The sequence below is a fragment of the Copidosoma floridanum genome, unplaced genomic scaffold (assembly GCF_036245765.1).
Source record: "Copidosoma floridanum isolate Cflo_tuat_1 unplaced genomic scaffold, Cflo_Japanese_pri ptg000007l, whole genome shotgun sequence".
NCBI lineage: Eukaryota > Metazoa > Arthropoda > Insecta > Hymenoptera > Encyrtidae > Copidosoma > Copidosoma floridanum.
Window position 1 is genome coordinate 3,555,776 of NW_028321884.1, and position 26,853 is coordinate 3,582,628.

A 26,853-nucleotide genomic window follows, 5' to 3' on the forward strand; every position below is an offset into this window, starting at 1 on the left:
GCTTTTTAAACTTGGACGTTTATGTGCGGGTAGACGTGCGCGAAAATCGGGCTATCTGATTTTTCCCAAATCAAATCGTTCGATGTGTACACGCAGTAGGGGAAGGTTTGACGTTTGGATACGAAAGGTTTTTTTTTTTTTTTTTATTTCTTCTTGAATGAATCGGTATAAATACATACACACATCGGGGGAGGGAAAAAAATCATTTTTCATGGGCCCTCCGTGCCCCTTGGCGTCGATTAAAAGAGAGAAAGAAGTCGTGTCGCGCCGATCGAGCGGAAAGTCCGATTTGATTACGATTTTGCGTACCGATGGAGCTCAACGAATCGAGTGCTCGTATTTTTCTTTCAATGCAGAACAAATGGTCGACTACGTTTTACATGCTATAATCATTCAATCCCGCGTTTACTATATTCTGACGAAAACTACTTTTGTCTGCCATCTACCTGTATTTGATGAAACACACGAATAACTACATTAATTCCATGTAATATATTTTATTAAAGAAAAAAAAAAAATACACGGTGTGGAAAAGGCAAAACCGAGAAAAGTATCGATACACGTGTGCGGATGAGAGTCGGTCCACCACACCGGAGAGATTGAATTGAAAAATCAACGAATACACGGCTATAGCTCCCACGATCCCATCGATAAATTTTCATTGCCCACGTGTGACTGCAATTTAAAAACCCAACGCGGAAAAACACCAAGCGAGAATCTCCTCGTCGAGGCTCAATCAATCAAGCAATTACCATTATAATCGCTATCGCGCCGGTGGTACATGTACGTAATCGAGATAAGATCGCACACCCGGAGTAATAATCTTATGAATTTTAAGGAAGCGCAGGATACAGGTATACATAGGTGGGTATATATATATATATATATATGGTACGTGCGGATAGAAGCTATATAAGGGAACGCGAGGGTACACTACACAGTATACGGGTTGGTATATATACGTATATATAGGGGCGATAAGGAAGCGAGCGCGCGTGTAAAATGACGATATACAAGACTGGGAGGGGGAAGAAAAGGGCTCGCAAGTTGCGATTCTTACTTTTTCGCGTACATATGAGTATAGGATTTTTTTACGTCCGACAGGAGAAATTGGCCCGATATAAGCGTCGGTGGGTATATCAGTTGATTTGATATTGCGAGTTAGTCGGGTGGATGGTATTTTTTTTGGCTGATATCTGTTTAGGGAATATTCGTTTGGTTCCGAGGTCGGACATTAGTTGAAAAGGGAAGAAAAATTAACCGATCCCACTTTTTTCGTACAGCTCGGTGGGAAATATTTCCTTTCACCACCTCGAAATTTACCATTCCGGAACTTTTAGATAAGTGATATTTCATGTGAAACAAAATTTTCTTTCTTTTTTTATAAGAAAGAGTTTTCCCTGAAGACTCGTACGACAGACTCCACCTGCATCCCTTATCTAAAAACAAGTCTAACAGCACTCCTTCTTGTCGCAAAAAAAAAAAAATCAAATAATCTTCGTGACACTGACAAAAAACAATAAAAATCACGCCCATCGAGTCGCCCTAGGGCGCTAGAGTAAGTCTCCACCGAGTTATCCGACTCGAGGCTTCCAGATATAGTCCCCAGATCCAACAACTCGTTCCACCTGTTCGCCAGCCGCTTGCACTTTGCTCACGCACTTGCATATATAATATTCAGCAAATTACGGCGCGCGTGCACGCATGCCATAGTGTGTATATAATCGGCCCGTTGGCATCTCTCTCTCTCTCCCTCTCGCTATAGTATATATACGTATACGTAATAGGTACCTCATAAGTATTATACACTCGCGAGCTTTTAAAACTCTCTCGTGCCTCCGGTATGCGTATACCCTCCGTAGATACACATCTATGTATGTACTGTATAGCACCGTACATGTGAGAATGTTTACAGGTACACGAATGTATATATATATACGGGTTTCCTTTACATGCTTGGCACGCGAAGCGTGAAAGTATTCGCGAGGGAGGAGTTGTTGCGCCTCCTCTTTCTGTGCTCCATACTTATATACCTATTACCGATTTATCGATATCGGTATCAACGATCTATCGATCGGTCGTTGCAGATCGGTCTGCTGCTCGATCGGATGGTGTGTAATTAGACACCGATTTTTTCTTTTTTGTTATGATCGGTATTTACAGATATATACACTTGCACACGCTCCTGTTAATTACAGGGAAGGTTTTCGATTCTCCACGAGGATGGATCTCCCTTTGTTTGTTAAACAGCCAACGAGGTGCAAAGTACGTATTACGCGCGAGGAGTGTATTTTTTTTTCTTTTCCACTGGCGTGACTCATACGTTATGTCAGCGGTAGTTGATGAATTTTCGCCGATTTTTTGGATGAACAATGAATTCAATCTAACTATAGCTTTGCACCGATGTACAAATAAATCACTTATTTTTGTATAATCATACAATAAAGGGTTATTCACTTAAAAGGGAACATTAAAATTTTAATTTCATATACAAGTACTTACAGATGCATACGCTCATGTATATAAATCGAAAATTTGTTGATCGGTGCATGGATAGTCCGAGCTCCGGTGACATTAATTGGCGGCTTTTACATACACACGCGTCAGGGCATAATGCATTATCCAATACTATTATGTATAGTTAATTACGCGACAATAATTCGCAATATTAATGCGAATGTGATGATTTTCGCGACTCGATCGTGGGTATAATCACGAGGGTGATGGTTATCGCGTTGCCTGTTGGTACTCTGGATTCATCAATTTCACGATAATGGAATAATAACGCGGGTAATTTTGCTGGTCGATAAAATGATGAATTTTCAGATCAAACTAAACCAAGCACCTAAACAAAAACAGCCACTAGCAACAACCGAAAATATACAATTTTCCCAACAAGCAATACATAATATGGTAGGCTAGGCACGCGCGCTCGGTAATGTGACAAAAATTAAAAGAGTTAAAAAAAAAAAAAAAAAAAAAAACGGCAAGAAGAAAAGAAACAAAGGCTCTCCTTCAATTCGGGTCACTTTAATGCGCGTTTCTACACCTCCTCCTCCTCATACCTATACGTGCGTGCACGAATACAATACAGCTCGGCACATATTTTTCGGCTTCCATTGTCTCTTCCCGCAACAACAACGGCAACAATAATTAATGCACACGCATGTGTGTGGATGCGCACATAGAGCCAAAGAGTCCACGTGCTGTATACCTAACAAAGTTCTAGATCACAATATAGAAGAAGCTGCTTCTACGTCACGCTCTAGCTTTAATGTCATAATTATAGCACACCGCACACAACGAGCCAACTATACGCAATATTGGATGCGTGTATAAGGTATACACATTGGAGAGAAGGTGACGGTATGGCGACGACACCGAGTGTTACCAATTGGGTCGTTGGAAAAATTGGTTTCGTGGGTAATATAACGCGCACTCGCGGGCGTGACTTTGCGCGTGGGTGGGACCAAGAGGCGCGATGATTTTGGGCATTTTGGCTCGACGCGCAAGTCGAAGGTGTTGCTGATGGAATTTTCGGGTGTGGGTTGACCGTGAGCCCCACGCGCGGGGATAAAACGGTTTTTCATCGGGCGCGTGCTGGTCGTGAGAGTGTTATTGATTCGGGTGTTATTTGGCATCGATGACTCGAGGAAAGAAAGCACTGCTTCCTGAAAGCGGATTTTTTTTTTCCTTTCGAAATTTACTTTTTTTAACGCGTCCAAGCTTCCATCGAGACTCGCATGTTTCTTCAACTTTGAGTCGGTGTAGACACAAGAAATCAAGATTCTGCAATTTTTTCCCCCCAACGGTTGCCTTTGTGTGGACCAAATTCTTATGTTTATTAAAATCACGTAGTCATGGGGAGGGAGGGGGAGTTAAAATAATTACAGGAATAGATAATAATGGCTCGATTAATAGAGTACACGAGGCGAAATGGGAGTGAATACTGGAGAAAGGAAAAATTGACCGTTTTCTGAAAATAACGCCGTAAAAATGACACTAGTTTGCTCTACGTGTACCAATGTTCCGGATGATCAGTCCTCGTGTAAACAGAGCGGAGGTAGTGAATCGTTCACCTGAAAGTCAAACAAATGACTGGCCTCATTAACCGTACTGCAGACAAAACCAATTACTCTGCGAGGAGGATAAATAATAGGCAAAAAAGATAAAAGAAATAATAGCAGCGGACCTCCATAATGTTACTTAGATTTTTCGTGCTACATTTATTCTTCGCTTTTTATTTAAGAGATACATGCGATTGTGCATACATCCACGTACAACAGGGGCATGTACAGAAGTTTGTTCAAGGAGGAAAGGGGTCGATTATTTCAACTAATTTTTTAAATAAATAATACATAAATTAACAGCTGATGTAAACGTAACACTGATGTTTACTTTATTTACAACAAATTAATTCATTGCAATAATTGTATTTTCAATCATTAAAGTATAAAGTCTCATTAAGGCCTATACCAAGTTTGAGATCATAATTTTGAGTAGAACGGCTTCTAGAAGTGATTTTGTGAAAAGCTATCGCGCCACGGGAAAAGTCGAGCTGACGGCAAAAATAATGTACTCAGTGCGTCCTTTTCTGCCACATGAATGAAGCATACAAGCAGGAAACAAATTTGTTTACGTTTGTGCAAATATCTCCATAACTGCAGACGCGATTTTATTGAAACTTTGCACGTATACGAATGAAGTTGTCATAAATAACATATCAGTTTTTCAAAACATTCTCATCGCTGTGTCAAGAGTAATAGGTTTTTTTTTACAACTTTCTTGATAACTTACATTTGAGCCCATGTTAAAGACGACGAAAAAGGGACACTTTATGAATTTTTTTCTCGAAATCTGTAGACGCGATTGTGCTCAAATTTGGTGACTACATCCACGCAATGTTTCTTTACAACATATATTTTTTTTAAAATATTTTCATCGTTAAGTGATTTGTCACCCAACTCCCTTAAATCATTTTAATGGAACTTTATTCTATTATTGTACCGATGTATATATTGAAGGATCGAAGAATGATAAATTCAAGCCTGATTCACTTCGACTAGCTACAAGTGTTTCTCGAGACGAGATTATTGATGTACAATATAATGAAAAAAAAAAAAAAAAAAAAAATGATGATACTTCAATAACCTGTAAATGAAAAAATTCTAAAAACAGTAGCCTTTTCCCTTCAATACACGTCTAGTTAAATCACTTGAAACGAAAAACAATCGAGTTATATAAAATTCACCACTCGACGGTTCAAAGTATCCACTACTTACAGACGTGCACGTTCGGTTATACTTACACCGTACACAGCCACCTACGAGAAAAAAAAAAAAAAGTTACGAGCTACCTACCTACATAAATATATATACCAAGCAAACCAAGATCCCCCTCTGTAACGAGACTTGCACGTATACCTATATATGTATACTTATATACATAACAGAGGAAAACGCAGACGTGCACGCGCGACAGGAGGCAGCCCCGTATAATATAAAGAGAAAGAGAGTAAAGTATACATGTAGGTATATGTAAGTATGAGAGAGGCGCGCCACGGCAACGTTAACATCTAGGTCACGCTGTGCCACACGGCACGAGCATAACATGTATATAATGTACAATAATATTATATCGGTGCTTACATTATATTATACTATACCCATGCATAGAGTCGCGGACGCCCTGTGTGGGTACATATCAAGCACATAATATATTATGTACATGGTGTATATATATCCATACGTATACGTGTAAAACGGGAATTTCTCCGTATGCTACACACTAGTCGGCCCTGTAACCCTCCGATACATATTTTTTTCTTTCTATTTCCTCCACTTTTACATAGCGCGAGCGCGGGAGTTGCGAGTCCGACCATTAATCTCCCCAACCGATAAACCCATGGGGGGTAGGGGGTGGTATAATAACTCTGCAGAAATGCTTATATTACGGGATGGAGCCGTATCGGGGCGTCATGTATATACGTATGTGCAACTGCGATTCCAATACCGATATTCTTCGATAATAAAGACACCATCCGCTATCTCAATGAACTACGGCTGCAGAGATTTTTCATAATCAACGGTACGCGGCTACTGCTCGAGCGCGCGTATATATACATGCAAAGCCGATCGGCTATGGGATTTCGCGTCCGCGGAACGACATTCTCACGGTTACGCGGATACGCCTAATCATACGTGCACGCTGTACGTATATGTTATATACGTTCGTAACTAATTATGTGCATACGTATATACATACGCGCAGGTGTCTCAATTTCCCCGAGACAGAGACTACAGGACCGGTAAGCCGATCGGCGCGTGCACGCATTGTGCGATATGGTAATCCGGATTTAATATTCGCTTACCGGTTCACCTATACTTGTGACATACATATCCATATATAATAATATTAAGACAAAACAAAACATACACATATAGAATGTAGGTACACATACACAATGCGCGTATATATATACGTTAATGTACTTGGGGCGTAAGAAGTAAAGCCCCGAGAGACTACACACCTCGTGTAGTCATTGCTTCCTGGATATTACTACAAGCTCCTTCCCTTCGTCTCGCGAGGGATAACGGCCGTACCTTTCAATATTTGAGCGGAGAAAAATGGAATTTTCAAGTCGAGTCTTTTCTCTTCCGGACAAGCTGCCTCTGTACCTGCCCGATCATCCGTAATGTATGCATACGTGTATATAGATATGTGCATAAAGCTGAGCGTGGGCGAGGGTTTTCCAGTGCTACTTGCGCGTGTTCTCTCGTTCCGATGCTACACTGTATAGTACGAGAGGATGGGGGGAGGGCTGATATTAATTTCTTGAAGACGTCACGAAGACGTCCTGCGAGAATATGGATATTGAATGGAGGAGACGACTGATGACAAGTTTTATTTACTTTGTACAAGGAGGGACAAATGAAGCTGGTGCGATTACCGATATGATTCTTTTTTTTTATTGTTATTAGGGATGTCTCGAGGTCGTCATGAGAAAAATTTAAAAATTTTTCCGACCCACTTTTACTTAAAATCGAGCTTCTAACTTTTTTTTTTTTTTTTTTTTTTCAACCGAGGCGTCGACGTGTACTTGTCTCTCTTATGAAAAAAAAAAAAAAAAATGTATTGAATATTTTAAATTGCCATTACGAACGCAACATTGAAACCGCGTCGAAATGGCTATTGGCAGAAAAAAAGGGTCCCTCGTATCACATTTACTGTCCTCGTTGAATTTTATTGATTTTTGTCTGAAATCTGAAAAGAAGAAAAAAAAAAAGATATCTTATACCTGCTCCGATGTGTCCCCTGCACTCAAAGTACTAGTACCTATTATTATACAAGCACATTTATAAATATGTACGCATTTTTCATAGTCATTATGAGCTTGCACGTGCTACAGGGTATACCGATGCGCCCTTTAAAAATTTGACGACCTCGAGGATCATCGTGGAAGGGACAGGCGATCTCTCTACTTTTTTTTTTTTTTTTTTTTTTTTTTTACGTCATAGCATATAATGACAGGAGGAGGAGTTGTCGTGCTTTTCATGGATCGTTTGCTTTACGACGCGATGCTAATGTAGAGGGTCCAAGATATCGGTATCGCATACGTCGTGTTGTGTCCTCGGGGTGCCAGATGATGAGGAAAAATTTCAGGGACCTCGGATATAAATGACTTCCGGCACATTTTTCAGCTACCGATCGATCGTAAGAGATACCCTGACCCTATACACACGTGTCTGTGTGTACTTTATGCCGATCTCCAGCGTAGTATATCCTTCAAAGAGATAAACAAACAGGACGAGCTTTCGATACCCTCACGCGATACGCGCTCCCATGCACATATACATTATATACATATATACCCCGTAGAGTTAAGTAAACTGCGCGCTCCGTTTCCATTATCCGGCGCCCAATCGAGCGTGCAACTGTATATATACACGTGCGCTCGGGGACTTTTCTCGCGTTCCGTTTCGCTTAAGGAAATTACTCGCTCGGCCTCTCTAATTTTCCCGATACCGCTGTTGTATATGGGTTACTTATACCCACTGCTTGTCGATGGACTTTTTTTTTTTTTTTTTTTTTTTTCTATCGTTGCCAATGGTTATTGCCAACTTGACTTTGTACTTGGGCTAATTATCGGGCTTGGCCCTTTCTCCCTCCGAGCAATCGGGGATCGATTTCCATCGGGATGATGTGCTTTGTTGCCTCGTATATATAGGGGGGGGGTCGTGGGTTTTCCATCCAAAGTTTATTAGTTTGTGGGATTGAAAAACAAAGATTTGAATTGGCAGCACTCATACCTATGTGGGATTATTTTCCTTTGGGCCATAGTTCGCTCCGTTGCGCTTTCCGACCGGAAGTGGCCATTTATTCTCACAGTGAAGAAGATAAAATATTTTTTAAATTAGGTTCCCAAGCAAATGGAAATGTTGAAAGAATTTCGTTTCGCGCATGTAAATTTTTCACTCAGGTACATTTGAATAACAATAATTTGTGTGTCACGATGACGAGGCCGTTGCGTACATGTGTAATTTTCTCATGCGTAGGTATATGTATATTCAAAAAACGTGATAAAAAGAGGGCACTTTTTAATGTACTATGACGCTGTTAAAAAACAGCTAAAAATGATATTACGAAAGAGAAAGAAAAAAAAATTAATTTCCAACCTACCGTTTGTTTGCAGCGAGCACAACCGCAGAGAGAGGATACTTCGGGCCTTGGAGGCAGTGCAAATTACTACTCTACGGCCGAGAACGCTGTGGTCAAGGCATAACGAGGTTCAAACCGATATGTGAGTACAAGCATCCTCCTTCTCCTCTTTGAATTAAATTTTAATGACCGATACACTGCGAGAAAAATATAATAAAAATTACTGTTCCAATAGTAAAAAGTCTCTAGACGACCGAACACCACCAGATTTCCAGCGCAGTAATTTTCATTATATTTTTTCTCTCAGTGTACCCCCAAATGTGTACAGTCAACCTGTTCGAGGTATAACCGCGTGAAATCTCCATTATCTCCGGCTGCGCACTTTACGTGAATGGAAACAAAAAAAAGACAATACGCTCCTTATACTTGTATCCTATATGTACACACACATGCGCGTATTTGCCGAGTCAATGTGTGCCTTCCAAGATAAGAGCAGTCGAGGGCAAACATATACGCTCAATACTCTTTACACGGGGATTTCGGGCGCACGTGTTTTACTACTTTGCATTGTATACCTTGAGCACCGCACGCAAAGTACAACAGCAGTTAATCAAACCATGACCGGAATGAAGCTATACCCCCTTTCCGCTTCGTGTGAACCATTTAAATCTCTGCATGAGGGAAAAAAAAAAAAAAAAAAAAAAAAGAGATCCGGATGATCCCCCCGGCAAGTCCCGCTACACACGCCGAGGACAGCGACAATAAATTCGACTCCTTCCTCGTTGATCCCGCACGCGGCCATAAAAGCCCGGAGCTGCTGATCAAGGTGTCAACACACTCGGGTTTCCAAACCACCGGGGAGGGGGGTATATATATCCCCATAAAACTCACTCGCAGCCGTTTTCCTCCTCGTTCGCGTGCTCGTATCGCCGGAAAATAGAGGGAAACCGCTCTAACGCGGCGCGACGGCTGCGGGGCGTTATTATCGGTTGTAAAACTTGAAATACGACCATCAGCCCTCTAGTCTTTTTTTTTTTTTTTTTTTTTTTCATCGGTCTCAGCTCGCGGGACTGCGATCGTCCGGTTGCCCGCGGTGCCCCGTCCGTACGTGTTTTCTCTTCCTCTCGTGGAGTGTGCCTCTGTTTCTCTATATCGCGGCAAAGTAGGGGGATTAATCGGGGCCACTTATCCGGGAGAAATTGACGAGTCAGAGATTTACATTGTGAATATTTTCCTTTTTCGGCTATTGTTATTGCATCACGGGGCAGGACGATTAATTTGCTCTGGAATTTTGTAATTTAATTCTACGAGACGATTGATTTATTGCCCCCACAAACGCGATCGTTAATTATATCATGGTTTTTTTTTTTTTTTTTTTTTTTTTTAAACAAAATTTTGTCGCGATTGTCGTCGATGAGTAATGTTTTATAACACTATATACACGCACTCACAGGGTCCTCCAAAAAAAACGGATTAATGTTGAGCATCAAGTGCACGAACGCACCTGTCAAAATAATTCAATTTCATTTTTAACCTGCTTTACTGAGGGATAACGTACAATTCTAACCCTTGGCCCAGCCACGATAAAATTCGTTTCAACGAAAACAAAAGTTCACCATGAGAAACTCGGTTACAGTATATGTGTATATATGAAATGTTCCGTCGACCCACACGTGAGATTACATTCCAAAAAGCAAACACGCGCATTAATCACTTAATACGTATAGCGCGTAGCCGACGAAGGTATAGGATATATATATATGGGTATCGATTGATGGTTGGGCTGTATTGATTTTCAGGGACCGTCCGAGTGGCGGGTTTCGCCTCGGCAGGTGCGGCCGTACTGATGTTCTTCGTCGTCGGACTGGCCATTCTGCAGCTGGCCATGGCGTCATCGGCGAAACGAGTCGTCATGTCCTACAGCACCGCCATCACCGGCAAAGTCGCCCTTGCCACTTTGGCTAGTAAGTGTTTTTTCCCTTTTTTCTTTTTTTTTTTTTTTTTTAATTACATCATGAAAATCACAATTTCTTTTTTTTTATTTCTCCGAAAAAGAGAAATTTAAAGTTTATCCGCGAGTTTCAGATTATTTACGTGTGTTGTGCAAAAAAGATTTATGATTCCTCGCTGTAGTTTCACGTAAATTTTTAACGACCGTAGCAGTACGCGAGTAACTACTTGTTATTTGATTCAGTTTTTTTTTTTTGTTTTTCAATTGTTTCGGTTCAAACGAGTGTAATCGCAAACACTTGAATGTTCCATTGGCCAGAATAGGTAAAACCAACTGAAAAATCCACTCAACTGAATGTTTCCATAATTACAACAAAAAAATGTGAATGCATTTATAAATTTCCAGTCCAATATTTTCTTAATAATTTTTTTTACATTAAAACTTAATGACTGCCATAAGAGTAAAAGCTTTATACCAGTATTTAAATATTTTGCACTACTTTCATTGGGTACATCTACTAATTTATTCTAATATATTTGATGTGAATGGAAATCCTTTTTGAATTCCCTGACTAATCTCACATCCTCTAATTTCTTCTAACCGATCAACAAAAGACCCTCCTAAGATCGGCTCGCGAATCCCGGCAAACTGCGACTACGCTTCCACGAATATTTTAAACTTGATATTACACCCTACTTCTCACCATCGTCGTTTATTTTCAGGGTAAAACAAACAAAAAAAAAAAAAAAGAAAAAGAAAAAAAACGAATACGACAAAAAGCGTGTAACCGTTCGCATGAATCGCCAAGCTTATAAGTATCCCGTGCTAAATTATGCGCCCGCACGTCACCCCGCGATTTTCAACCGAGAAACTTGGCCAACCTCCCAGTGCGCGCACCCATACCCGAGCGTTCCTCGTTTACTCGGGAATCAAGGGATTACACTCACACGGGCACAGGAGATACTTTTAGTATACATCCATGGGATTACGTATAGTGGACCACGTACATTTTATTACGCCATTTTCGATACACCCACTTTAAAAACCCATGGTCCTCTTTCCGCAAAACACCTGCGAGCGCGCACATGTAGTCCAATGTTCCGCGAAAACACTATCACTGCGCACGTATACTCTTATACCTCGAACAATAAAATCCACTTGGGTATCCGATAACACGACCAGCAGCGCCCTATATATAAAACGCGAAAAAGGAAATCGGCATCAAGTTTAAAGAGGAGCGCGACTCTCTCGGTTACTTTCCCGCTCCGCGGTGTGTATACGCGCGCACAAAACCCATCGAGCCAAGGTATAATGTGTACTTGTATGTTTACGTGCACACAATGTGGAATCAACATGACAATGAGAGCTCCCGCGGAGAGCTCGTGCATGCGCTTGGAGTACGTATATATGTATATATGATGAGTGTGTGGGTAGTCCCCCGAACGTATATGTACGCGAGCAGGTGTCGCGTGATACGGTGCAAAGGCGGAAGTCCTTTTCTTCTTCCTCTTCCCTTTCTCTCGCACTGGACGCCTCTGTGATGTTTAATTAAGCACCCGACGCGTGTGTGATACTTTGTTTTCCGAGGAAGGCCTTCGTAAGGACGAGCTTTTGACACATCACGAATAAAAATGAATTTTCGTGCATGTAAGGGTGTATATATAGACGTTAGCTTGAAAAGCCATCTTTTAACTTTATTTCCATGTGTTAACTCCAGTATGGATTGAAAAAAGGAAAATGAGCTTGCAGAGTATGTCGCAATTTTAACTACAACTGCAAATCGTGTACATATATGTGTAGCGAGAGCTGTACGGTGCGCGCGTAGCTAACGCTACCTAGTGTACCCACGTGCGAGTCGAATGTCCGCGATTTAGATCCGATTTCCGGTAAACCGGTATTACGTGTGTACCTCGTGCGCGCAAGTTATATATATGCAAGTTATATATATTATACCAGACGTCCTTCTTTCATTGAAACATTATACGATTTCCTTCGAATCGCTGAATTACCATTTCACTCTCAATTTCAAATGCAAATGGGGAGGTGCACTTTTTTTTTGTTTTTTAAGCAACTGTTGACATCGAAAAAAAAAGGTATTTTGACCTTGTGAATCGAGAGATTACCGTTGGCTTGCAAAAGGTCCTTTATTTTTTAAACGTTACACGCACCTGATGGATTAAAATAACTTTGACTGTAAAACATCCACTGTTATTATATAAAAAAAAGTTACCCCTCGTATACTTGGCTCTGTACACCGCAAACATGTATATAGTATATGTAATGTGCCATTACACGTGTGCAAGTATAATATTATATGTATAGCAAATACAGATATGGGAATAAAGTTTGTTGTGTTCGTTTGTTTTTCAGCTTGTCTGGCCGTTGTCGCGGCGGTTCTCTTTGCGATGCAAACGGACGACCGAGATAACAGTTTCGTCATTACGAGAGGCGAGGGCTTCTGGATGCAAGTAAGTTTGACATTTTTATCGCCCAACTCGCTACTCGGGCCGACCGTATCGACCAAAGTTTCCTCTTTGAGCGTGTATAATTTGTTTTGGTTGCATCATTCGGTGCAAAAACGGTAACCATACATACCTCCATTGGGCTAGGCTCGAATTGCTTGGACAAACTTTTTTTTTTTTTTTTTAGTTTACGCGAGCGAACCAGTGGTGCAAATTGAGGTGGGTTTATTTTTAGTTTCGAATCCTTAGGTGGTCTCTGACGCCTCTGTGTTTTACGCTCTGGCTAGTATTTAAACTTTTCTCGAGGATGTACATGTCCCGCGAAACTTTTTTTCATCACGTGCTAATGAAGTGTCGCTACTGTCTTTTGCGTAACCACTGAAATATTACATTTTTTTTGTAATTTGAAAAAAAAAAAAAAAAAACTTTCAAGATTGTTTGAGAAGTTGGGGGACTTAACTTCAACTCACTGTTGTTTTCGCTTCCGTTTTTGTCTTCGTAAGCTATGCAGCATCTCCAAGTTCGTGTCAGACTTTTTGTAGGAGTATACCTTTTCTTTTTTTTCCAGACAAAATGTAATCTGAGATACTATACTTCCATGCACATAAAACGTTACATTTTTTTGTGATTATTTACATGTTACGGGAATAAATATTATGATGGTTTACTTCTCGTTCCCAAATCGACGTGACTCAAGCCCTCTGGTAGCGTTCGAGTTGACACACAAAAGTAAAAATTAATTAACACGTGTTTCCTAAACGAAGCTGTTGATTGTTGTAATTTGTGATTCTTATGACAATGTGCTATTGCGACGTCAGGTGTTATTGTTCAGTTGATACACTACAGTGCCTGGTTCGTGATTCAGTCAATATTTTTCAAAGCTCATTATTACTACTTGAATTGAAAAAATAAATAAAAAATGTTCCCAACTCTTAAAAAAAATCTTCTTCAAAAACACCCATTGTAGCTATTCTCACACGTATTGACCCACTGACCACTTGAAGAAGGAAAAAAAGACCACAGTAAACTCACGCGCTTTCTTACCTCGTTTTTGTCATAAAAATCACACGCACGCCCTAACTCGAAGCAAATCAGGGATCCTCGAGCACACGATGCTACTTATACGTGCACGTACGTCTTTTGCCAATTCGGCGCAGCATCCATACAAGCGCTCTCTCTCTCTCTCTCTCAACGGGCGCAATTAACGTAGAGCCACTAACGAGCGGACAATGGCCCATTTTCCAATTCCGCTACTCCTCCTCCTCCCCCGACAGCTGCAGTAGAAGCTTTCCATCACTTAGGGCCTCGCGTGATTTACAAATATAATTCGAGGCTGTTACCACCGCTTGCTCCTGTTGTTATTGTCGCTCATTGCGAATGCAATTTTTGCAAAGAAGTCAAGGTAAAAGCTCTTTCATTCGATTGACGTGCATTTATCTACATATTTGTACACATATATACATACAAAGGGGATCGAAGGATGTTTTGTCCGATCGTGTGCTGTTTATATATGGGTCGTGCTTGTGATTGCACATATCGAGCTTGCGAGCAAACGTCCACTATTAGAATTGAAGCTTTTGATAATGACGATGGTCATGTCATATTGTTGTCCTAAGCATCAAAACGTGTTTTTGCATTTCACGTGCAATTACACCATCCAATGAAGCAACAAATTAAACGGACAAAACAACATTAATTTCAAAATACGATAAACTTGATCATCGCTCGGTCATCGCGTTCGAGACTCGATGGCTGCGTAATCCGTGTTTTGTAAACCCGAAAGAAGGTCAGTTACGCACAGGTTGAATCACTTGCTCCGCACAGTCAACCATCCGAAAAAAAAATGCACCCACGCCGCATAAAAATCTCAACAAAATCACCAAACGATCGGTTGCACAAACTCATACGAGGTGTGGACCCATACACACGTATACGGTGCAGCATGTGTATGCATTCGTATACCTACACGTACAAGACTCGCGTGCGAGAGCTTGCGGAGCACGATAGGGATATACATATATATATACAGGCGTTCACGTGCCAGTATTATATTATATGGTACGTAGGTGCATACACCTATACACCCATCGGCGGCAGTTCGCCGTTTGAGTTTAAAAACAATGAGCGGTCGCGGAGCGGCCGACAGTCGGACCTGGCTTGGCTTACCGAGCGCACATATACACCGGCTTGATATTGTGTCCTTACGTCACACAGGTGTATATCCCCCAACGACGTGAACTTCTCTCTCTCTTTGCTCCACGACCTGTGCCGCCTGTGCTTATCCGATCTCGGTTCGGTTGAAAGGTGTTTTTTTTTTTTTTTTTTTTTTTTTTTTTTTTCGAAGCGCGAGTGAACTGTGCGGTGTTTTCCTTTTTTTCGCGCAAAGCTATCTCTTCGGAAGGTGGACAGTGTCGTCTCGGCAGACGTGCACGAGGGGTAAAGTGAATGACGATACGAAAGAGGACTGGTTGGCGATAATCGCAATGGCAGCGAAATTCCACGACGACGGGCAATCATCTCATTGCTAACGTATAAGGGTGTGTTGTATATTCAATTGGTCAAAGTGACACCTTGGTGCACACATTGTATTTGTGTGGATCAAGTGCCGAGCCGAGTGTATAATAAGCGAGCGAGCCATGAGCGCGAGGAGAAAAAAGAACGCGCTGCTGCGGGCGAAGGACGAGATCGAGTTGGATCGGGAGAGGAAGCTCAGCGGGACAGAAGTGAGCAAACCCAAGCAAGCCAAGCAAGTCCAGGCGAACAAGGTATAGGCGGGGATGCACCGGGTGTACCTTTTTTTTTTTTTTTTTTCTCTCTTTGCTCCTGTCGGCGATTGTTTGGTTTCCGCGTGGATGAGTGGCTTTGTGACGAATCCACGTGTACTTGGTTCCACTGAGAGTGGATACTGCGATGAACATCGGTATAATTTGTTGTTGTTCGTGTATAGTCGATTTCACTTACGTAACGGTGATATCTTTCCATACCCCACCCATGCACGCTACGTCTGTACTTGGTTTCATTGAAATATTTAAAGCGAGTTTATATACTCTTCCAATTTTAATTTCAAGGATCGCCGTGTATCGCGCCTCCCTATAAAAAAAAAAAAAAAAAGAAAAAAAAACTCACTCCAAGGTCGGATAGAGCAATTTATCGACTCGGCGCGCGCGCGTGTGTGTATAAAACACGCGGTCTTCTTCTGCGGGTCTAGAAATCTGCTTCATAAATAATAGCGCGCGCGGTATGTAACAGTAGCTCGTGTACCGTAAAACGCAATCGAGTTTCGCGGCTATTTTTGCACACAGGTGGATTCGAGTGTATATATATTATATATATATATATACGTGTACACGCACCGCGGACCTACGTCGAATGAGTAATTTATCTTCCGGTTTTACCTTCGGAGGGAACGCGCGAGAAAAAAAATCATCGTTAAACGACGGCTGCGAGAGGTTTGAAAAGAGTAGGCATGAAAAAAAAAAAAAAAAAAATTATGGCTCGCCCGAGCGTGTTTCTTATCGATACGGCGACTTTAACGCGTTCGAGGTGCCGTTTTCCTTCCTTTGCGTACTCACCGCTCTATACGTACACAACGTGACTCGTGCTCTGTGTATTTTTTTGTGTTTTCCTGTTTCCCTTTGGTTATTTCTTATTTTTCCCTATGTTTAACTATCATCAACTTCAGGGCGTTACCCTCCGGTAATAAATTAATACTATGGAGAATCAAAAATCACACAGCGCCAGCTAATTTAATATATTCGACGTAATTTACTCAATCAATGAAAATTCAATCGATCTCCCGGCAAGACTACGCGCTCTTGAGAGTAGAATAACCGTAAGGATCGGCGATGCGAAGTGAAAAAGCAAAAAAAGAGAGAAAGAGAATTGAAAACCCCCATTCACAAAACACGACCCCGTCGAACGCGCACCCCCGTGTAGAAAAAAAAAAAAAAAAAAAAAAAAGGAATATCGTATACCCAAAGGCTCTCGTCTTATCGAAGCTCTATTTCTCTCAGCCCACGTCGATTCCCATCACCCGTGTACACTCGGCTGGATCTCGTCTGGTTTATACCCATGGACACCCTACACCTCGATCGGCTCAACGGATAGCCGATCTGCTCTTGCCTTTGTTGTTGCTGCCCCAATTAAGCTCTAGCTTTCTTATCTCTCTCTCTCTTTCGCTGTCTCGCGTGGGCGTTGGCTTTTTTAAGTGACGCACTTGAGTCGTGCTAGGCACGTACACGTATAGGAGAACCAACGGTTTATCGAACTCTGGCTTTATTCTCTCTTTGGGTGTTTGTTTGCCTTGGCATTAGACACGCAGGAGAGGAAAATGTTTTGTTGTTGTTTAAAATTGCACGCTGTGTACAGCGTGGGTAGGTACATGGTTCGTGATTTTACTATCGATCGGTAGGAAAGTCAACTGTTGTTGCACATATGTACGTGTCAGGGATGGTTCGTACTTTGTAATTAATATTATTCTTCGTGAATGAAACAAAAATAGCAACAGGAGGTGAAAAGTGGCGTAAATGGCACTTTGTTATTTTTCTATTCACCACGTACGCGTATGCTCTAGTATACCTGATAAAAGGTACAGACAACTCAGACGGCGAACTTTGTACCACCATCTATATACGAGACATGCACTCGAAACTTGGAAATAGCCATAACCAAGGGATACCCTTCCCATGGGGGGGGGGGGGGGAAATTTTGAGTTTGTTTATATGCCCTAACGCAGCTGGGGCGAGTTTGCTTTCAGGTGATGTCGATCGTCATGAACTTTGGCGTTTTCATCTCGGCCGTCTACGAGGGAATATACGCAAGGCGAGGCGGTGACCCGACCAAACTCAGGAGCTACTCGGACAACAGGGGCGCGACCATCAACAATCCCGGCTACCGGGAGTCTCGCAACGGTACGTACATACAATGTTTATGCAGGTTTTTTTTTTTTATCCTCGATCGTCCCACTGCACCCTGGGAACCCATCGTTTGCCGCTTCGCGAGCTAGTAATTAGCTTTTTGCTCCATAGTTGTTTTTTTTTTTTTTTTTTTTTTTTTTTAATCGTCTCAAACTCCCTCGTGTACTAGTTGTTTGCCGTGATTGCAAATCACCGAGGTAAAGAGCGCCCGTTGCAGCCAGTGAATATATAATGCCAAGGTGCACGTGAGCTGGAATAATATGTATTAGGTTGGTGAACGATAACAAAAAATATGTAATTGCCCTCGTCTTTTTACCGGACACAAATGGTCAAGAGGAAAAAGTGTGTAGCTAAATTAGGTAATGCCCACAAAGGAATAATATTATTATTTTTTTTGTTTTGTCATTTCAACTAATCGTCTTTATCATAAACGATTACTGATCGAACAATTTTTCCTCGAAGAAACGCTTATGACGTGACCATTTTAAACCCGTTGTATTAATAAAAAAAAAAAGACGTACTGGACGAACCTTGAAAAAAAGCAGGAAGAGATGGCGAGACGAATCCTCAGACCTAGACGTCCGTGCAAACAAACTGCATCCTCGATCGCGTTTCGCGCAATCAGCATAATCATAGCGCGCCTCACCATTGATGAAAAAAAAAAAAAAAAAAAAAAAAAAAAACGCGCGATACAACTTTGCACGCGTGTGTATATAATAAAACGTGTCTCGTATACACATCGTACCTACACGTCCTATGTTATGCCATACGCCAGCTGTCACGACATTGACGTTAATCGTCCCGCGAGCACAATCGTGTCAATGACGACTAGTCGCAAGAGAAACACACACACGCGTGGGCAGGCATCGCGTTGCTTCTCCCCCTTTGCTTGTTCCATTTGTTTGTTTGTCCACTCTATGATTTCCCTAAACGTCGATGTCGTATCGATATTTGTTTCCAAAAATACCCCCAAACGAGTAAAATGACCGATGTGAAATGTACGAGCTTCGGTACGTGTGACATACCCTCCAAAGTACACTTACAGGATAACTTGGACGCGTGACATTAATTGCATGGGGGGGGAGAGGGAGGGTGTTGCACGAGGGGTCCTTGTTACGCGGAAAATTCGTTACACGCACGGACGAGCCCGCTCGGTGTATACACACGCGGTACACCGAAATCCGCCCGAGGCTATTTGCCCGCACTCTCCGTGGCGCACGTACGCCCAAGGGCTTAATTGCTCTCGCACGTCACTTTTGATTTGGCCGGGACGAACGTGCACTTAGCCGGGCTGGCGCCCCTCCACGAGAGTGGGAGTACAGGTATTCCCGGATTATACGCCATTGCGAGGTCTTGGGTATTTTTGTTTGTTTTATTTACATTGGAATTCATGATTTATTCGACAAACGCGGTAAATCGAGTAAAACAACAAAGTTGCTCTTGGAACCACGATGTAATAAATCTTGAAGAAGTGCACGCCAATTTCTCGGTAAGGCGATGATAAGTTGCTCGCTTTTTACTCATCTCCCGCAGACGTGCTTCTCAAAGCAAAAATAAACGCCACGCGAACCTATAACCTAAGTAGTTTGCATGTGAGTAAACGCTAATTAACTCGCGTGTGTACTTTTACAGCCGTGGAATACATTAAACTTGATTCATCTCGCGCCTCATCGTATGTATACATTTTCCGTTTGAGTTTCTAATTACGGCGATAGCGCTCGGAGAGTCGATTTTTCGATCGCCACGGAAAAACGACCCCGCATCGGCACCTCTTTTATCTAACAACGCCGTAAATTTCGTAGGGGTGGACAAAAAAAAACAACAACAAATAATGTACCGATAGCGAGGAATATTGTTTTTCAAAAATACACGCGCTCATTAAACTAAAACCTCCGATTCCGCACGCAACATCCATCAAAACAGATATAGGTACCATAATATATAATACAACGTACACTCGTGCATATCGTATACACTGCAAGCACGACGCAAAGTGCCCGTATTACCTCTACACTCGCACGCACGCGCACAAATACACTCATACTCGACCTAATCATCCTTCGTTCGTAAATTCAAGTGCACGCGTACGCGCGCGTCGAGCTAATATCATTATTGCCGGTACTATTAAGCGCGTGGAACCATCACATCTAGCGCATATACTTATCCCGTAAATTCTCCAGCTCGGCGGCTACGTGCAATTTCCTCGCGCTCATTCGGACCGTCCGGCGTGCTGTAGTTAAATTGTATTGTATGCAGGTGTGCGCGCACGAGATAACACATAGGTGGTCTTTTCTCTCGATACGGTACTCGTGGTACAGGGTCTACGGAATTTAAGATAGTGTTAAACCCATGGATCTTGCGTCAACTTACCAATTTACGAACCTTGTGCTTCTACCTAATAGTTAAATCGAAAATTCAGTTAACAAGCCACTATAGTCATTCGGCCAGTTGTCTACAGATAAATATCTATGAAAAGGAGTCTGACCATTATCGTCTGTCACTATTCACCATGGCTTACCTCTCGATGCCTTTTTCCGGAAAACGATTTTTATTTATAAAATGATGTGATATTGTTTAAACAAAAACTACGGAAAATCCTCTTAAATGCCGTAATCACCTATAAAAGGACGTTCAATCAACATTAGCTGTGACTACTTATTGTAGCTTACCCTTTTCTATAAAAAGAATAATTATTTATAAAATAACGTGATACCAATTATTCAAAAATTAAAAAAATTTTAGTTAAAACGCCATACATATCTGTAAAAAAAACGTCTGACCAATATTGCCTGTGACTACTTACCGCAGCTTACCCCATGATTTCATTTTCAACGAAATATGATGATTTATCAAAAGTACGTGGTTACATTTAAGTAAAAAGGTACAGAAAATCCTCTGGAAAGCTGTTATAATTTATGACAGTTCGTCTGACCAATACTGACTATTTCTACTTACGCTGGTTGACCCCTTTGATATCGTTTTCCGAAATCATATGACGTTTTAAAACTAAAACTACAACAATTTCTTCGGTTACCTATGTGTAAAGATGTCTGGCCATTAGTGCAATGAGAAAAAAAAATTTTACAAACTATAGTTCTAAAATGGTAATTTAGTAATATTGCACCGTTTAGAGACTGTTTACTTATGGCAATTTAATGTTTGTATGACGTTAGATAGTAATTTATACTGTGCAAACATTTATAATTACTGAACTAACTATACGATGTATAAACAGTAAAAAGTCTGTAGATTCCGGAATAGTGGCAGATAATCATTCATCCTAGTCTTTTTTATAATTTTTTCTCTCAGTGTAACTATTTACTGTACCCTGACTTTTAATATTTTCGTCCCAAAAACTATGTTAATTTTTAATATTGCGTGATAAAATATATTAAACTATACCAAGTAATTATCTGAAATATTGTTAAAATCATTAAAAAGGCGTCTGACCAATACTGGCTGTTACTACTTACTTAAATCTTATCCCTCAAAATCTTTTCCTAAAAAAACTGTTTTTATTTATAAATCTACATGATGTTGCATAAATGATAACGAAGGAAAATTTTCTAAAACGCTGCAAATCAAATGTAACAAATCGTCTTACCGGTATTGACTGTGGCTACTTTTGGTTTTCTAATCAGTAGTACATACCTGCAAAAAACTTTACAAAAAGTCAACGAAACCATATGATATTATACTACCAAAATTTTGATGAATTTTCCGAAAAGTAAATAAGTGTTAAATGGGCGTCTGGCCAATATTGGCTGTTACTACTTACTTATATTTTATCTCTTAAAATCTTTTCCTAAAAAAACTGTTTTTATTTCTCAACCTACATGATGTTGCATAAATGATAACGACGGGAAATTCTCTAAAATGCTGCAAATCAAACGTAATAAGGCGTCTTACCAATTTCGACAGTGACTACTTATTATTTTAAATCAGTAGTACACTCCAGGAAAAAATCTTACAAAAAATATATGAAATATGATGCTAAATTACAAAAATTTAAATAAAATTTTCTCACAGTAAATACGTGTTAGATGAACGTCTGATCGATATTGGCTGTTACTACTTCCTCATAGCTCATCCCTTGAAACACTTTCCTAAAATACTTGACGCAACGTTTTATAAACTTCTTACACCACTTTTTACAGTGTGGAGAGCACAAAAAAAAAAAAAAAAAATAATTATAGACTCTTCGTACATACTGAAAAGTTAATCATCTACCAAATATTTGTCCTCAGGTAACAGCATCTCGATGACAGACGCCAGTGGCAAGCCGTACGCCTCGGGCACGTCGGGCAACGGCTCCATGGCAAGCGTCGCAACGTCAGGGAGCGCCGTGAGTACCGCCTCACCCCTGCGCAGCTCACTGAAGAAACCCAAGCCCCTGGGCATCCAGAACCCAGGCTTTGCGACCAACAGTCCCACGCTCCAGAGAAACGGATCGCAGAAAAAAGTACGCATACAGACCCACTCCACGGAAGTATGACGCTATGAGGACCGTCGGCGTCGTCATCGTCGTCGTCGCAGTTACAGTGGCAGCACGGGTGATAAAGATGAATCATAATTTTTTTTTTTTGTTGTTTTTTGTTTTCTCTGAGTGGTGTGTATGCATTGTTGGACTTGCTATTGCGTGATGACGCGTGTGTCGAATATATATTTTTGTATGGTGTGCGGGGTTGATCAAATTACGGGAAGGTTTGACGAGGTGGGTCAAAGGTACCGATGTTGCAACGTAGGTGTATTATTTCGAATGAGTCGCGTGGTGCGTCGAGCCTCTTGGTCGAGTATGGAAATAAATATAATAAATTAAATGTCTTTCCAATCGATATTACGATTAAGCTGTAAGCCCACCTGTTATCGATCGAAGGGGAGTTCGGGGGGGCGTTAAAAATTTATCATCCGACGCTTCGATTCGTGTGCACATGTATACGAGAATGCTAATGTGTATTATGTATACGTGACCGTGCCTTAGCTCGAACTTTTATGCGTAAAGTATTTATACCGTCCGTTACGTACTCTAATGCACGCGAGTTTACTTTATCCGTTTAAATACATCGAACACTTTTTTGAGCGAAATTGCTTGTTGTTAATTTTATAGTTGAAACACTTTTGTTGTTGAGTCTTGATCTGTATTTTAGCAAGTGATTCGAAAAGTATAATTATTATGAATCTCGAATTTAAACGAATTCTCGCTGAAAAATAATGTATTTGGTAATAATATATTTATAATCGAAAAAAAATGTGTAGTACATGAAAAATACCGTTTTTGTAGCAGCGTTGCTTGATTTGAAAACACATTTTTTGTATTTTAGCTTCACATAAAAAAAAATTTTTAATTTGTCTTGAGCCGTAATGTTTGTATCGAGAAACAAATGGAACTCTTTATAGTGCGTGAACCATTGCCTTTCGAAAGATTAATATTAGAAGCCTTGCGAGCGATGTGTCTTTTCGAAAACAAAAAATCTTTTCTATAATTATTCGAAGGATCACATTATCAGCGTGTAAATATGCCATTTCTCGAAACATCTTTATAGATCCATAAAACATAAACGTAATATTTTACATATCATCTTCGTATTAATGGCAGCACAAATATTTATTAGTATCATGAAAAATGATAATACTTATAAACGGAAACGTTTCCGTCCAGCCCATCTAAGGCAGCTATTTTTCTTAAAAACCACAACCACAGAGAAATATATGTGTATTATTATTTGTACAATAAGAAATTTATCTTGCATATTTAATATTTTAAAAAGCAGAAAAACCTATATTGATATTTTTAGTCATTTCATGAAGAGTTGAGGTTTACATATTTTATTAGACGCACGCACAAGTGGCATTTAGGTACAAACTTACATGTAATTATTTAAACGATGTATACGAGCTGTCAAATGTCCATTATATGACAGTTCGGCCCTTATACGATCCCGTCCAAATAGTTATTTTTTAGTTCGTAATAATTAATTTATGTATATTTTAAGCGATGATTATTAATATTTTATTATTAATTTTATTCTTTATTGTTGTATTATCTGATTGAAATTCGCGAAACGAAAAGTGAAATTTGCGATAGAAACCAAATCGACGAAAAAAACGAGAAATTTTTTTAGAGCCGGCCTCGAAAAGAGTTATTGTAATTTATATTATTTAAAAATCGTATTCTTGAAAGATGATTCCTCTTTTTATAATTCGTAGACGATGATTATTCACTACTTTTAAGAATAACTTTCACAATCGTCCGTCCAGCTATTACATTCCAAAAGACTTTGCTTCTTAGTATTTTTTGATAAAGCTTTTTTTAGCTTTCTAATATTAAATTTTTTTCCTATCTATGTATTTTTTCTCCAATTACTTTATAGTTTACAGTGACCAAGAAAATTTTCAAGAATAGTATTACGTTTTAATGCCTTGCAGTGACAAATGTCAAAGTGCGTGAGAGTGAGATATTAAAATAGTGAGAGTGACTTTATAAAATCCTGTAAATACACATTTTTTTCTAATACAAATTGATTTATAGTCTATATATATATAGATTTTACGAGAATTGTAAGTTATCAAATTGTTTTCTAAAAACGTTGTAGTGACTTTTGCATGACGCTGAAGTCAAACTCGTCTGCAAAAGATGCAATAAATGTCTGCAAAGATATAATACTGTGTTTTATTCTTCTGTACATATAAGCTGACAAAAGTATTAAAAAATTAATTAATAACAATTATTATAATATTGTACGTCCAAGGATGGAAGACGATGTAATTTATTTCATAATATAACCATGAAGAAGTACCTATATTATTTACTAAATATTTGTTGTTTAACAAAAAAACTAATATTAAAAATATTTATATTAATTTACGTTTAATCTTTAGGCAGTGAGTTGTATTTTTATGCGGGCCACCAGGAGATACTCCACCACTTTTGCACTGTCTCTACAAGTAAAAGTTGAAGAGTTTCAAAGATAAATCTATGCAGGCCTTTTTTGGGAGAACTGGAAGAAAAATGTTTGGAGATGAAAAGCTAGTCAGTAACTTTTATGGTTGTATCAATCATTTTGTTTTAAACGGGACTCTAAGCCCAAATAATGAAATTATGCTTGAACGAATCTATGATATTGCATTTTGTTTGGTGCTAAAATAAATAATTAAATTAAGTAGGGTGATGATTTTTGGCAATAAATTCAACGTTTAAGTATAAAAATAGTGAATCAATTTATTTTTCAAAATATTAATGATATAACAATAATCGACAAGTTCAATTCGATGTGATGAAAGAAACCCATGTTTCTTACCAACGCGTTTTCATGACATACAAAAAACGACGTTGTGGCGATGCCGAATAAACTGTTGTAACTCAAACGTGCGTAATCGTGTAACGATCGATCAAGTGTTGGAAAAAAAAAAAAAAAAAAAAAAAAAATAGGATCCGTTTGCATGACACTTTGAGCATCGTATCTTTCTCTTAAAAAATATACACTTGACTTATTTGTTCGCTCGATTTCCCATTTGTTTTTTTAGCTTCGAGCACAATCGAACTTTGCGAGATAAAATTTGCAATATTAAAATATTCAAAAATAGAAATATAACAATCAGGTATACGATAATCATAATCATAACGACAATAATAAAATTGAAATAAATACCTCTTGTTTCTTTAAAAATCACTGTACACAGAGTAGGACTATATTTACAATGAAGCTGTGTCCCTGATTTTTTTTCGTAGCAATCATATTCCCATCCTCGTTTCTTTCCCGGCCAACGAAGAAAATGAAGAGGAAAAAAAAAAAAAAAAAACAACCCCCCATATAAACAAAAATAAAATACAACGATGATGAAAAAAAAAAAAAAAAAAAAGAAAAAAAAAGAAACCACGCAAGTACCACGTGCGAGTATCACGCCCGAGTAAGGCACACATACACATATAGTATTTGGAAGACGTTTTTGAGTGACGCGTGTGTATCGAAAGCAATGTTCGCCTATACACGACCCGGATCCCCTAGAAATACACACGTGCGGGTAAAACAGAGTCTCCTCCTCTAGAAAAACCTGCCTCGCTCCTTGGGCGCACTCGATATCAGTTCCCTCCTCTTCCACACCGGCTGCTGAGTGGTCCCCGCCACCGAGACACCCCCACCACCAGTCCCCGATGACGCTGACGAGGAACTATTATTGTTACCGTGATGCAGCACCGAAGTCAGCCTCGACGCCAAACTCGTGGCCGACGGCACGTTGCCGGCTAAACTCTCGGCGTCGGGTATGTGGCGCGTCTGATGCCTCGAGTCCGTGTACCGGCGCTTCGTGTACTTTTTACTGTCCTGCTGGAGGCCCGTGCTCCCCTGCACCGACTGCTTACCACCGACGCCCGACTGCTGCTCCGCCCGGCTGATCTGTATCATCCTTTCGATATCCGCGGTCTTTGACCTGTTTTTTTTTTTTTTTTTTTGACAATCACACGATCGGTCAGTCTCCCCCATCAACCAACTCACCCCCTCTGACCGGCACTCACCTCATGACGGCGCCACCGATGCTGGTGATACTGGGCGTGTGAGCCGGGGTCGCGGGTTTGGTAGCGTCCTGCTGGCTGGCCGATCTCGCGATCTGCCGGGTTATCTCGCTGGAGGTCGTGAACGAGACCCTCTGGAGCTGGGGCTGGTCCGGTATGTAGGACACGGCGGTGACCGCGCTGTCGGGGCTCGCGGGCGGCGAGGAGGCCCACGAGGCCGGCGAGCTCGGTGCCTGATCCCCCGACAACGTGGCCGACGAGCCGACCGCGCTGTCGCTACCGTGCCTCCCACCACCACCACCACCACCTGGTGCCCAACAGATCGGCATGGGTTGTTTTACCGATGTACATTGTTGT

General features: G+C 40.5%; 2 protein-coding genes across 2 annotated transcripts in view; one reads left to right on the forward strand and one right to left on the reverse strand.

Annotated features, from left to right (window-relative positions):
- The window catches only part of LOC106636995 (uncharacterized), a 37,302-nt gene extending 12,654 nt beyond the window's left edge, over positions 1-24,648 (forward strand). The window contains exons 2-6 of the mRNA XM_014349612.2: positions 8,693-8,800; positions 10,458-10,622; positions 12,980-13,077; positions 17,828-17,981; positions 22,235-24,648. Coding sequence (XP_014205098.2) covers positions 8,693-8,800; positions 10,458-10,622; positions 12,980-13,077; positions 17,828-17,981; positions 22,235-22,482 — 773 coding nt within the window. The 3' untranslated portion in view covers positions 22,483-24,648. The remainder of the gene's footprint in view (positions 1-8,692; positions 8,801-10,457; positions 10,623-12,979; positions 13,078-17,827; positions 17,982-22,234) is intronic.
- A 1,205-nt stretch (positions 24,649-25,853) lies between these two features.
- Positions 25,854-26,853, reverse strand: part of RhoGAP102A (Rho GTPase activating protein at 102A) — a 32,163-nt gene continuing 31,163 nt past the window's right edge. Inside the window, exons 13-14 of the mRNA XM_089588852.1 lie at positions 26,500-26,803; positions 25,854-26,414 (exon numbers count right to left, since the gene is read on the reverse strand). Coding sequence (XP_089444978.1) covers positions 26,030-26,414; positions 26,500-26,803 — 689 coding nt within the window. The 3' untranslated portion in view covers positions 25,854-26,029. The remainder of the gene's footprint in view (positions 26,415-26,499; positions 26,804-26,853) is intronic.